Source organism: Chiroxiphia lanceolata, chromosome 20 (genome assembly GCF_009829145.1).
Source record: "Chiroxiphia lanceolata isolate bChiLan1 chromosome 20, bChiLan1.pri, whole genome shotgun sequence".
NCBI lineage: Eukaryota > Metazoa > Chordata > Aves > Passeriformes > Pipridae > Chiroxiphia > Chiroxiphia lanceolata.
In genome coordinates, this window is record NC_045656.1 from 8,399,326 (window position 1) to 8,413,732 (window position 14,407).

At 46.3% G+C, this 14,407-nt stretch overlaps 1 protein-coding gene across 1 annotated transcript in view; it reads left to right on the forward strand.

Moving 5' to 3' along the window:
- The first annotated feature begins 53 nt into the window (after nucleotides 1-53).
- The window catches only part of VPS53 (VPS53 subunit of GARP complex), a 64,375-nt gene continuing 50,021 nt past the window's right edge, over nucleotides 54-14,407 (forward strand). Inside the window, exons 1-4 of the mRNA XM_032707545.1 lie at nucleotides 54-169; nucleotides 2,444-2,524; nucleotides 3,458-3,507; nucleotides 4,294-4,360. Coding sequence (XP_032563436.1) covers nucleotides 86-169; nucleotides 2,444-2,524; nucleotides 3,458-3,507; nucleotides 4,294-4,360 — 282 coding nt within the window. The 5' untranslated portion in view covers nucleotides 54-85. The remainder of the gene's footprint in view (nucleotides 170-2,443; nucleotides 2,525-3,457; nucleotides 3,508-4,293; nucleotides 4,361-14,407) is intronic.

A 14,407-nucleotide genomic window follows, 5' to 3' on the forward strand; every position in this document is an offset into this window, starting at 1 on the left:
CCCCTCACCGGGACCACGCCCATATAGACACCGCCCCCCCCCTCACGCAGGCCCCGCCCCTCAGCGCGACGGAAGCGGCGCCGCCATGGAGGAGGACGAGCCGGAGCTGGAGGCCGGGCTGGAGGCGGCGCTGGAACTGGCACCCGCCGTGCAGGCCGCCATCGAGCAGGTGCGCCGGGACGGGTCCCCCCGTGAGGGGGCGGCTGTGGGGCGCGACCTGGGGCCGCTCGGTGAGGGCCTGGGGTCGGGCGAGTCCCCGCCGCGCTCCCCGGGCCTTCCCCGCTGCTGGGCCCGGGGAGCCCCGGGCAGAGCCCCGTCAGCCCCGGTTGGGCTCGGACCCTCGGGTCCGAGGTGCTCGGGCCTGTGCTGAGCGTGTCCCCCCCACGTCCCCATCGCTGGCAGGCGGCTCTGCGGCAGCGCAGGGCTCTGTCGCTGGTTGCAGGTGCGTTCCGTGGTGTGTGAAGCACCTCAGTGCACTCGGATGCCTGTGGCTCAGTGGAGGTCAGGGTAATCTGAATGGCTTGGTTTGATTTATGGCTGATACACAGGAGGGTGTTTGGGCACTGGAACAGGCTCCCCAGGGTAGTGGTCACGGCCCTGACAGAGCTCAAGGAGTGTTTGGACAATGCTCTCAGCACGTGGTGGGATTGTTGGGGCTGGGCTGGGATCGTTGGGGTGTCCTGTGCATGGCCAGGAGTTGGACTAGATGATGCTTAGGATATTCTATGATTCTGTGTTCAGCCCAAGTCCTCCAGGCTTCCCTGAAACCCTTTGTGGCACTTGAAGCCTTTCAAAATCCCATGAGAACCCAGGGTGAAACCATGTCTCTTGTCCTCTGTGAGCCTGCACTGCCTGCAGCCAACCCTTCCATCCTAAAAGCTCTTTGCTGTAGCAGAAGTCTGTGAGCAGCAGTAGCAGCTGTCTCACAAAGTATCATTCAGATAAGTTTTTTCATTGTTTTGAGTGTTGAGGCTTGTGGCTCATTTCTGATGGCTCTCCTTTGAAGAATTAGAGCAGACCCTGGGAGCTGGCACAGCATCCCAAGTGAGCACCAGGAGAGGGGGAAGGCAGTAGAGCTGTAGGCAGATATTCATGTCCTGAGCAAGGGGAGATGTTGAGGGTGACACCACCTCCTGCCTTCCATCCCTTCCTCACTGGCACTTCTCAACCCAATAACACTTGTTCCTTTGAGTGTTCCTTAATCAGCTTTGGGCAAAGCCTGCCCAGTTGTGGGTCAGTGAGTAGAGTTGGCTCAGCTGACCTGCCTGAAGCAGGGTGGGGAGCACAGGCAGGCTGGTGCTCCACCAAACCTGGGGTAGTATTTCTGATTAATGGGTTGTGACAAACTCCTGGGAGTGACAACTCCTTGAGCTGCTCCAGCTGCCTGCAGCACTGATATCTATCTGCAGTTTGAGTGGAGCTCCTTACCAGCCTTTATCTTCCATCTCACCTCTTGTTTCATCTGCTCTTAATACTTGTGGAGGTTTGGGTTTTGTGGAGTGTATCTGACAAGGCTGGGTGTGATGCTGCAGCTGTGCTCTTACCATGGGCTGACGTCAGAGCATCTTCCTCAGTCAGCGCAGCCTCATCCTCATGCATGTTTAGCTGCTGCCTGCTTCTCCTTGGCCGCAGGAGTGACTGGGAAAGCTGCCCAAGAGGGCTGGTTCAGGGACCCATTCCACTAGACCGAGTTGCTCCATGCCCAGTCCAACCTGGCCTTGAACACTTCCAGGGATGGGGCATCCACAACTTTAGTGTGGTAGGAGGGAAGGGAAAGCACCACATTTTAGTCTGTGGGGACAGAAAGCAAAGCCTGGCAGCCACATTTGTATAATTTGAGTTTCTTCTGAGGAGAGATGGGATCTGTTTGCACCACAGCTGCTCTTTTCCTATGAGTAGGAACAATCATTCAGCAGATTCTTATTCTCCCCCTCTTCTGTGAAATGTGGCAAACCCAAGCCTCCAGAGAACTTGTACAACCACTTCTCAATTCTTCATGTTTCCTGTTACAAGGCTGTGAAAAGCAAATCATCTGTCTGTCACCACGGGGCCTTGCAAAGCCCAGGCCAAGAGAAGGGCAGAGCCTCAGTGCTGGAGTTTGTTCCCAGACAACAGCAAAAGCTTCAGGATGGTTTGGGATATGTGATTAATAGCTCGTGTGTCCTGGGAATTCCTTGATGGATTGTGCCAGGGCTGTATGTGGAAGCATGTGTGTAAGTTATCTGTGTTTATCCAGGCTGATAACCACAGGAATTTTAGTAGGTCAGAGACCTGCAGAGCACGTGGCTGCTCTACTCCTGGGCAGAGGCCTGGCCACTTGTTAGAACAATGTGAGATACAATCAGAAGTGGGTGCTGAAGTAATTAGAAGTGGTAGATAGTGTGTAGAGTTACAGAAATTATCAGTGGTTGTTGATTCTGTTTGTTTTTCTCCCTCTCTTCAGGTGTTTCCCAGCCAAGATCCACTGGACAGAGCAGATTTCAATGCTGTGGAGTATATTAATGCTCTCTTTCCCACTGAGCAAGTAAGTAGTACTCCAAGTACAACCCTCTCAGACTCTACTTTCATACTTTTTACTATCAGGTTTTACTTCCACCCTTTACTATTGGGGTGACCTGATAGGAGGTGACTAAAGGTGTGTTTAAACCTATACCCAAACCTTTTCTTTTAAAGAGTAACACAACTAATGAGCCTATAACAATAATTGCTTCTTAAATTTGCATCTCACAAGGTTTACTGTCGTTATGTAGTCTCTTACCACCCAGAGTACTTGCTGCAGGAAGAGTCCTGCTTTGATCTGTAGGAGTAAATTAGTTTCTGTGTAGATGTTTCTCCTGCAGTAAATGTCATAATTGACTGTGTGTTAATCATTGCTGAGTTCTCAGGGGTTTCAGGCAGGTGTTGCCTTTTGCAGTGTCACAGGAGAGTCATCCATGTTTGAACCATTGTTTCTTTTGAGATTTAAAGAGTGAGGTTGCTGTGGGCTCATATCTGCACTTTGTCTTCCCCACATCGGCCCCGGGGGGAGTTCTGGACTAACATATTGCGAAAAAAAGATGTTTCTGCAGCTGAAGATTGTGTTAGGGGTGTGTGGCTCTGCGAGAGGGTCTCTGCCCAGGAAAGGCAAAGGCTCTGTCCCCATCCCCTCTGCCCACTGGAGGTCACTGTCACACGGCTTTTGGGAGCAGTTCTGCTGACAAAGGACAAGGCAGAGCTCAGGGATAGGGGCAGGCAGGAGCCTTGGCCTGGCCTGTCTTTTGCTGCTCTTTGTGATGTAGTAGAGAAGCAGTGGAGTTGTTTTGTGTCTCAGTTCCTCCACCTGTAAAACAAAGCCATTACTCTCCTCTTTGTCAAGAGCCACAAGGGGTACAGTGTTCAGGATCACAGCTGACATATATCTTTGTAAAACATTTGCCATTTCACTGCTCTCTGATTTTTTTTTTTCTTCATGTTCTAGTCTTTGGCAAACATCGATGAAGTTGTGAACAAAATCAGATTGAAAATAAGGTAAGTATTTCTCTGTTTCATTGTGTCTCTGGTTGTCAGTGAGACTTCATAAATGCAGCCTTTGCACTGTAGCTGATAGGAATTAATTTGCTTGAAAGGCATGAGCAGGCTCAGCCTCAAGGCTAATAGTGCTTCCTTTATTATAATTCTTTATATTTCACCTGTATTGTACAATATGTGCCCTTCATGTTATTTTAGCTGATGAGTTGCAAAGTGCAGCTTTGAAAAAAAAATAAACGATGAATCAAAAAGTACCAAATCTTTCCAAATTTTAGAACAGTTTGAAGACTGAGAGAACAAACTGCCCAGAAGACTCAACTGCCATGAATTTATGTTTTGTGATGCTAAAATATCAATTGTAAAACTCATGTATTTTTTAATTGGCAGTATTGGTCCTATAAGTACAAAATAGATATAAGAGGGCAGGAAATGCTTAAATTTCCTGTGCAGTATGACATTACCAACCTGCAGTGTTTTAGACAGCACTTTAATATGTGGAAAGCTGAAATGCAAACAGACAAGGCAGAGCTGACAATATTGCTTAAAGGAGAACTGCAAGAAACCCTGATTGAATTAAGGAATTGATTTTTGGTTTTGCAACAGGAGTTTTTAAATGATATAAGATAATGATGTCCAACAGAGAGAGGAGGGGGCAAAAAGTGAGTTTATCATTGGTAGCATTGACTTTTTTATTTAAAATTGGTTCTGTAGCTGTCAGGGTTCCCACAGTTGTTTGGGTCAGGCACAGAGAGTCTGACTTTGACATTCTTGGGTTCTTTTTTCCAGGAGGTTGGATGACAACATTCGAACTGTGGTGAGAGGACAGACCAACGTGGGACAGGATGGCAGGCAGGTATGTGCATCTCACCTCTGGTAGTGCCAGGGGTTCTCATCTTGGGATGATGAATTGAGGAGTAGAGGAATAGACCTGGCAGGCAGGTCTCCTCTCCTGTAATTAGTGAGGTGTTTCTGTGCCTCTTACACTGAACAGCTGCTCTGACCTGCTTTCCCATCACCCTCTGGAGGGAAGGGAATGAGGGATTGATTTAAAGATCAGAAGCAGAACCAGGAAGCCTATGTTTGTGCCACTCTGAAGCTAATGATAAAATGAGCAGCATTAAATAGGTACAAGTACATTTGCTCCTGGGTAGGGATCAATAAAAGGCTATTTGGCCTTTTCACTAAGTTGTTTGCTGGAGTATCCTGAGTTGTTGGTTGCTGTGCTGATGACTGGCTGCCACTTCTTCTTGCTCCTCCTGTTCAGCTCTTGGGTTTTTATTGTCTTTTGCTTGGCAGATGTGTTTGCTGGGAGTACAGCATTGATCAGCACAGCCATGGCTGCAGGGGTTGTGAGTGCTGAGCTTGGCTTTGCTGATTTTGAGGTAACACCTGGTATGACTGTATTTCCTGTGTCTGTCGTGGTTTAGACCAGGAAGATTGAACCTTGAACCATCAGTCATACTTCTTTCCTCGGTGACTTTTGAATACCAGATTTAAGACTAGTTTGCTGGGATGGGGTAGTCACTCCCTCACCAGCAAGGCTGGCTGTATTTGCCACTTCTCACTGTCATAGCAATTGGTATCTATTTCTAATCCCACCTCTGCCACAGTCCGTGACCTCGAGTGAATTATTTAACCTATTTATGCTTTTGTATTGCTTTAGAAAAACATGGGACATGCTCATCTCTCCCAGCAGAAGTAGTTTAATCATGGTTGCCTGAGTACTGCTATTAAAGTGGGGATGTGCTTGGGATGTGGCATACCTGGGAGTGGTGCTGCCTGTAATTACTGTGCAGGGGCGAGACAAGAAATGAACCGGGGAGGCAATTACAGAAATTGAGGAGGGAGTGGAAACTAGTGCAGTACTTGGAGAGTTTGTGTATGATTGGAAAGCTGGTGCTGTTGTAGCCTTTTGGGCCCATTTGAGGGGATAAAATTGGAGAAGACCACACAAGAGAAGAGCTGTGGGTGAGACTTGGCCCGAGTGCCTCAGAAAAGGACTTGCAGAAAAGGATGAACGTGGGGAGAGATGAACACAAACAGTGCCATGGGCAGCTGTGCCCCTGGGATGACAGGAGTGTCTCTGTGCTGTGGAGATTGGCAAGGTTTGTTTAGAGCTTTGTCCTATGTCTGTGCTTTCTCACTCTTTAATCCCTTTGAAGTTCTGCAAAGCATGTACAGATGGACCTGGACAGTGTCCTGCTCTGAAGTACCAGGGAGGCAGAGCTCTCTGTGCTGCCCTTTGTTAGTTTGGTTGTAATGGAACACTTAAACTCCTGATTAAGTAAAAACCTTAAAATGTGCATGTGTGTGTCCACGCAGGACGTATTTAAAGTAGCCTAGAGCTGTAGTTAATCGCAAACATTCCTATATTTAGCTGTGAATTTTCCCATTTTCCCTCACTTTGCTGCTTTGTAAGGTAGAAGCAAACTTAAAGACAGATGCCAGAGCTTGCAGTTGCAATATTCCAGATGCAATATTCCTGAATATTCCCTGGGCTGAGGCCAGCAATCTCCTAGGAGTGTAACTATTGTTTTTTACTTCATGAGATCTTAACAACCACTGGAACCATTCAATTATTTTAAAGTGTTAGTTCTCTGGGAAGAAAAACACTTTGATTCTGAAATGCTGTGAAATTCTTTCTATATTTCTAACCCAAACCCACCATTTCATACCTGTACATGCATTTCATATGTGAATTGCTGGAACCAGACTGTTGGAGTGGCAGGACTTGGATGGATCTTGAAGGTTAAAGCAGTAAAGGAGCATCAGCAAGCTCAGGCCTTGCATGTGAGCTGGTCACAGGGACCTGCAGCAAAGAAGGTGCTGGGGAATGCTTGAATTGCATTTCATTTCGAGATGGAATTTCATATTTGCCTCCCTACAAGCAGAGGAAACCTAGAAGAAACATCTTCTGTTCCTGTCACCCCTGCACTGTGTTCCCTGAGTTGTGTATCCTGGGTGCAGTCTGGGGGAGTGAGGCAGCCCTTTTCACATGACCACCCTGTTGATACCCGATTGTGGGGGTGAAAATCTTGTTTTTCAGCTTCAGCTGCCTGTTCCTGTGCTGAAAAGTGCCTTTGTTTTACCAGCATGTTCTCAGGGGAATCAAGGTCACTTGGAAATGTTTTCATAGAGCAAGAGGCCTGGCGTCTCCCAGTTGGAGAGGAAGGGTTTTATTTTCCAGTGCATGCTAAGAAATTGTTTTGAAACAACTGAAAACAAGGTGCTGTTAAGGCAAGTCAGTGCTGTGCTTATTTACCTATTCTGGTAATAGTTTGTAGTTTGGTCTTATGTTAAAATTAGGTTATTTCTTCTACTGATCTTATATTCTTATTAAATTTGTATCCTCAAGACCAGTATTTGACTGACATATACACGTGGATAGATAATGTCATCCTGTGAGCCTCTCCCTTAGGAAGCCCAGGATGAAGGTCATTATTGCACTTTATCATAATAACTACAACTGCAAACCACCCTTGATTAACAAGGAAATGGTTGGCAACCAGCTTTTGCAAGAGGTTTGAAACAAAGCTTAAAACCAGCCACAGCAATAAGTTTAATTCAATCTTTTCCCATTTGTAACTCTTTACCATAAGAGATGTCTGTAGCCTGTAGTGCACAGTACTTGCAGCAGATTGGCTTTTGGAAAAGCCAAAACTTTGTGGAAAATTCCTGTCTTTTGATTTCCCTGCCTTGACACACTGAGACCCAAGAGGAACACTGCAATCCATTGTCTCCTTGAAAGCACGTGCTGTAAATAAAAGTGCATTTAAACTCTTGATTTTGTAGCTGCTTGAATTTCAGTGGGAGCTCAGGATCCTGTGTATTGAATTGTGAGATTGGGCCTGGAAGGTGTTTTGTGAAAGCCCCTTCAGTCACATTCTCTCCTAAAAACCCACGATACAAATGGTAATCAGCGTTTGCAAGCCTTGGCTGACTGTGTTGGGAGCTAGAGGAGATGTCCTTGTCCAATGAGTAAATAACAGTTTGAATAAACATCCTTTCAGTCTCTGACTTCCTTCCAAAGGAAACATAAACCTTGGATGCAGTGGCAAAGAAAAAAAGGTTCTTGTTTATGTCAAAGCAGTCCAGGAGGGGGTTCCCTGCTGAGACCCTGCCCATGCTTGTTGCCATCCCTGCTGCCCTCACAGCTGAGGGAGCACCCTGTGCTTCAGGAAACACTCACCTTGCCTTTCCCATCTCCTGTCAGCAGTAACTGCCCAAGAGGGGTTGGAAATCTTGTGCAGGCAATTGATTCAAGTGCTGCCCAAATTGTTAGGGCCTGGGACCTGCCATCAACCCACCCAATCTCTTTTTTTTTTTGATGATGTGTTAGAGACCAGGGGTCCAGGATGTTCCTAGAAGACAAGCTGAGGGTGTTAGCCTTTGACAGCCTGTTTTCTTTTTGAGGAAGGGGCCATTTACCAACTGAGTCCAGCAAAGAGCTTTCCCTCTCTTGTGGAGGAGCCTTGAAAGCTGCACCTTCCCAGCTGTCCAGGAGAGGGGAGCCCAGCCTTGGTTTTGAGACCAGGATAGCATTTTGCTGATAATTGATGACGAGGGAGCGCTGCCAGCAGAGACATGTCTGAATAGTGCTGCATGTTATTCTCCCAGTCAGAGCAATCTAAATCTCAGTCAGACCCATGTGTAGCATGCAGCTATGAAAATGTTCTCTCTGTGCTCCTTAAGGAAAAGGGGACCTTGGGGATAGAAAGCTTAGAATCCTAATTGCAGATCCAGCCACTGTGCTCCCTGTGATGGAGTCTCCTGTCCCATCTGTCTGGTAGCATGGCAGGGATAATGTGCCCCACTGTCCACTGTGATGATGGAGCAGACCTTTGAGGTGAATTGTACTTAGGGGAAGGATGTAAGAGTAGCTTTTTATAGTCTATCAGCTTTTAAACTGTTTCCCAAATATGTGTTCATATAATTTAGTAGTGAGGTGTCTGAAAAAGCAGATTCTGAACCTAAAAATGAAGGCGATCAAATAGATGTGGCCCCAACAGAGTTATTTAAGCAGCTCCCAAGACAGGAATGCTCCCTTCTCCACAAAGCATAATGTTTCCCAGTTCAAAGCATCTGCCTTTTTGAAATTTTGCCCTAGAATTTCCTCCAAATGCAAAAGCCTTAAAATAGTCTGGCTCATTTGGCTTCCCCTTCCTGGTGCGATGTTTCAGTAAAATCTGCAGACAATACCCCGAACCTCAGAAGTTATCTCACTAATGATCCTTTTATGGGAGGAAACAACAGCCGTGGGTGGAACATTCCTCTGCAGGGCGTAACAAAATTTTCCTTGGGAGTCCCAGACTTGGACTATTTTGGATGCCTTGGGAGAGGCTGGGAATGCAGGAGCTGCCGCGGTTCAGTTGTAACAGTTTCTGGGGAGCCAGTGCTATCCGATTTTTTCCTCTGCAAGGTTTTTCTCAGAGCTGCTGCTGAACTGAGAGTGTGGGCTGACCTTGCTAAGAGCTGCAGTCCAGTTGTGGCATAATTTCCTCTCTGCCCTAGGGTGTAGTATAAAAAGTTCCCATAGATTTTTCCGCCGAGCGTTTAACACGCTCCGTACGGTTTGATGTGTCACTCTTTAGTTGTGTTTATTGCTAAAGCTTCTGCATGGACTGGCTGTAATTTTTTTGACAGTTGCTGACATGCCTTTACTGGTTGTTTGGCTGAAGCTGCTGCATCTATCAGGCTTTTGTCCTTGTAGTAAGTAGCCTCTGCCTTTGCTGCTGGTTTAACCCATGACAGTAACTTTGCAACCAGGACAGGGTGCCTGGGTGGGTAATGGTGAGGTAGCTTCATCTGATATCCATTTTGGAAAGAATTGAGAGTTCCAAAGGAGTCCCAAGATCCCAAATGGATTCATGGCTTTATAGTTTGAATCTAGGAAAAAAAGTACTTCTGTTATCTCTGGTCCATCTTTGCCTTCCTGCCCCGTGTGCACATTTGCATAAAGTAGATGACTGAAATTGCATCAGTAAGGCCTATTTAAAAGGAAAACTTGGTTTATTGCTTAGTGTCTCTGACTGCATTAGGGTCTGGCTCAGTAAGTGCTAGAACAAAGTTAAGTGTTAACTAGAAGAGCAAATGGATGTGTCTGGGCTGGGAAAAGCCTTGGATGTTTATCATGGCTGGAGATACTGGCTGATAACTTGGATTGCTTTGGTTGGCTCCTTCTTCTTCGTTTTGCTCCATGAGAACAGGGATATATTTTCTTTTTCATAGCTCCAGCAGTACAAGAAAAGAGATGGCAGCTGCTGTGGTTAAATAACAGGAATATATCCTTGGTGCCCAGCCTGAACCAGACAGTTCAGTTGGCCATCCTATCCTTTGGTAGCCAGTGCTGTCTTTTCTCCTGGAATGTGAAAATAAACATCTGGGCTCTGCAGCTGTGGGGAGACTCTAACTGCATGCCCTGCCCTGTGTGTGCTGCAGTGCCTGGCAGTGTTTAAGCCTGTGGAAGGAGGAGGATGTGTCTGGCAGAGAAAAATGCCCATAGGTTGTGGATTTGACAAGGTCGTAGATGGAAGTATGCTAAATACTTTGGGGGGTTTTTTGTTTTAAATAGAGATCAGGAAACAATTTGCAGAATCAATATAGGGAGGAAGAAAGAGATGAAGATGGACAATGAGCAGAAGAAGGGAGTGATGCAGTTGCTGCACGTGGCAGAGAGCAGTGGAGTGTGGTCCCGCCCTGCTCATGGGCTCATCCTGGTTACTGGAGTTTAGAGAGCAGTGTCCTGAGCCGCAGGGCAGCTGGTGGATGGTGTCACTGGAGTCAGCAGCTTGTCCTCCCCAGCTCTGTGTGGGCTGAGTTACAGGCAGTGTCAGCCTGGCAGGCAGGGAGGTGATTTTGTGCCCTGTTTGCATGAACATGCTTAATAAGCAGCACTGTTGCTTCAGCCGCTCCCCTTCCCTCCACCTGTTTGTGTGGAGGTGGCTTTTCTGACTGCAGGTTGTGTTTCACACTGAACTAAGGTTGTCAGTGCTTGCAGATCTCCTACCATAGGCACTTGTCTGTCATTTATTTATTTATTTATTTGTGCATATCCTGAGTTCCAGCCATCAGACTGCAGTGTTGCTTCCTTGGCCACAGTGCCCAGATTTGGCTCACGTGGCTGGTGTTGAAGTGTCCCTGCTGCTGGGACAGCACTGACTGTCATAAGCTCTTAATAACTAATTAAACCTATGTTTCTAAAATATTTGGGAAGCACTTTGTGTCACAACCCCTGATGTTGTAAGCACCATCTTTCAGTTATATTCATTCTCTCCTGCCTGGCTAAGCTTTATCTCCTAGGTTTTTTTATGAATTGGTCATTATTCTGAAATATGAACATATGAAACATGACTAGTGTTAAATTTCAATACATTTTACGATGGTGAATGGATTGGGATTAAATATTGCATCTTAAGCTGTGTGATTTTATATATTTTATGAAAAGTCATGCCACAGATCCTGTAAGACTCCAGCTGAGTGATTAAAGTCCCATAATACTCTTTTGTAACCAATGAATAATAAGCAGGAGTTGAGCTGCCAAAATAAATCAAAAGTGAGTTTCATTCAGAGTCATTTCCCTTGTGAATTGTGACAGTTGGACAATGTCCTTCCCTCCTAGAGACACGATGAGCTTTTCTAGCCTAGAACACGTTCAGTGAACAGGGTTTCAGGTGAATGGCATGCCAGGAAGAAATAGTGCTGTTCATTCTCATTCTGGCATCACTTTTGCCATCTGCTGCAAAGCCTGGTTCAAGGCAGCAGCAAGTCTGAGCTTGACCTTGCCTTGTGCTTCAGAGTGGAGGTGCCTGTCGCTGTCCTGCAGCCTGGGGCTGGGAACAGGGTCGTGTTTGTGCTGGCAAGAGGCAGATGTTGGTGCTGGTGGTGTCCAAGGCAGTGCAAGCTGCAGAGTAACCACCAGGCTGTGCACGGCCAGTCCTGTGTGGGTTTGATGCCAACAAAGCGAGAAACCCGGTCTGAAAATAGAAATCCTGACAACAGGCAGGAGATTGTCTCTTAGTGTGGATATTTTTTTTGTTTCCTTTTTTTGACTTTTATTTTGTTGTGTCACATCTTTGGTGTGCATTGATGTTTATTCCAGCTGTGTTGCTTCCGTGCTTACAGCAGGCAAACTGACAGCAGTTCCACTGGGAAATGCCTGCTTGGAGGGTTCCTGGTAGGGTTGTCCATTCCACCCACTTATATCTTTCCTTTAAGGTCTCAACCTGTGCTGGTTTTGGCTGGGATACAGAGAGAGCCACTGTGAAGAAAATTAACTCTACCCCAGCCCAAACCAGCACACAACCTGAAGATAAATTCATCTTGCAAAATCTGATGCAACTCGAGTGGTTGCTAAATTTACCCCACAGAAATCAAGCGGGGCTCTGATATTGCAAATACCCCTGACTGCAGTGTGCAAACCCATCAGCAGACAAATCAGCTGGAACCCCTCAGTCATTGACAGACTCTCCAAGTAAATTTAGTGTGCTTTCCTCCTGATCAAACAGAACCAGGCAGCTCCATGATGGAGTGAGGGCGAGCAGAGGTGCGGGTGTGCGTCATTGCCGAGGGCACTCGGTTATCGAGCGCTGGAGCAGAGGCCTGGCAGGACCAGGTGTGTCCTGGGCACAGGGAGGTGCAGCAAACAGGGCAATCAGGATGTCAACAGAAGCGGAGAGCAGAGACTCAGAGCTTGGCTATTCCAAAATAGATAAGGGAAATAAGTGTCTGCACGGGGAGTTATTCCTGAGTGATAATAGTGTTTATTGTGTTGAGTTGGGCGTGGGGGGCTGTGGCCGTTCACCTGCCACGTGATGGAGCTGTAGTAACCCAACATGAAGTCTTGATGAAGCTGTAGTAACCCAGCATGAGGTCCAAGCCTGATGAAGATCTAAAGGCTTTACTAGAGCGTTGTGCAACTCACACAATTAGCACATAAATGGCCACACCGCTGTAGTGCAAATTAGATGCATGACTGTAAAACTTGTGTAAAATTACTCACTGGAGCAAGACCACTCAAGCCACAGTCACAACACATCACCACCTTTCTCATGCTGCAAACACCAGTGTGCAGGGGGTGCACCCACTTGGAGGGGTGTTGGACCAGCCCAGGGGTGTAATTTGGGTATTAAGCTGCAAGGTTTTGACCAGCACAACCTGGAAATCACCTCTCTCTTCACCCCCTGTGTCTGTCAGTGCTTGTACAACTGTTCAGAATGTGGGGTTTGATTTCTAAGCACAATTTGGGGTTAAGTGAAGGGGCAGTAATAGCAATTTTAAGCTTCATGCAGTGTCGGACATAATCTGCTGATATAAAGAGTTCTGTGCAGCCTGAGTGGTTGGGATTGGAGCTGATGATACAAAACTCTCTTTAGTGACAATTGTAGTGGTTATGTACTATTTGCTGAACTCCTGGAGTAGAAATCTGCTAAAATCAAACCCAAGGGTGATGAGCCCTTCAGGTTTGTCTGCTCGGGGTTATCACTGGCACAGCTGCAGTGCAGCGTCGTCCTGCTCTGACAGACAAGCCCAGGCTTCAGCTGCAGTGGTTTATCCCTGGCTGTAAAACTTGAGGGTTTTGTCTGAAATGAAATCAGTCTGAGAATCAAAGTATATTTCCACCCTTTCTCAATCTGGAGGGACTCATTCGTATGAAGTTTCAGCGGCAGAAATTGTGAGGCTGGTCACAGTGTGCGAGGGCTTCTTTGAAATCTCCATGGCTGAGGTTCCTTGGAGAGTTGGGGATGGGAACTTATTTTTAGTCCTGGGTTAGATTTTCATTGATTTGGGCTGTAAAGTGTGGCAGCAAATGAAAGAGGCATTAACACTCGGTATTCAAGAGCGGGGACCAGTCCAGGAGCATTAAATTCTCAGCATCCTGACCACAGCCCAATTTGTAACATTAAAAATACATTTGGATGCTGTGAATTTGGCAGATGTCAAGTGTCTATAAAACACTTAGGAGAGGGCAGCTTTCTGATGTGAATAATAACATTCAATTGAAATATATATTGGCTAGAATCAAATAAAACTAACACGTTTTTAGCACAACACCAGTGAGCAAATAGAAACCATTGAGGTATTTTAACCATTTCTGGGGAAAGAACACTGTTATTTTGGTTAATCCCCAAGCTCAGGGCTTCCCAAGCAAGCAAATCTCCTCTGAAAATTTGCTTTTTTTCCCCAGTTCAGTGACATTCTGTAGTAAGATACAGGCCTCTCAATTCCTATTTGCATATTTCCTGGTATTTAATTATTTTCTTGCACAAGATTCCTGATAGGATGAATAAAGAGGTATTTAGAAATCAACACACCCACTAATGAGATGCTGCTTGATAGAGTGATGTGGCAGGTCTGTACCTGGACTAGGAGGGGAGGAGGAGGCTGTGTCCATCTTCAGTGCTGTGGGGATTTGGAGAGACTGACTGTAATTCCCTGGACTGGTTTTTTTGGTTGGAATATTGTTGCTGACGCTGCTTTTGTGTGTATGAATGTCAGCCTGGCACTGTAAGTCACTGGAACGTAACCTTTTAAAGAATACATCTCTTCCAAATCTTATGAATCAGTCGTGGGCTTGTCCCACCTCTCACTTGGGTTATTTTCTTTCCTCCTTTTGCTGCTTGGAAGAGCTCATGTGAAAAGTTGACACAAGGAATGATGTCCAGACTGACCTTAGGAGTCGCCTGGGATAATGCCAAGGAAAGCTGTGTTTTAGGCAGTCTTTTAGTGATTGATGATTTACCTCTGCTCCCTATTGTTTTATACTGATGCATTTGGATTCTTTTCCTGTCGCATCTCAAGGTGAAGGAGGTTGAAGAGCTGTAGCTGATTCATGTGCTGTGTTTTTCCCTCCAGCTTTGGAGAATTTGATAAACAACCGTGTCACTCACTGTGTGCCCAGCTT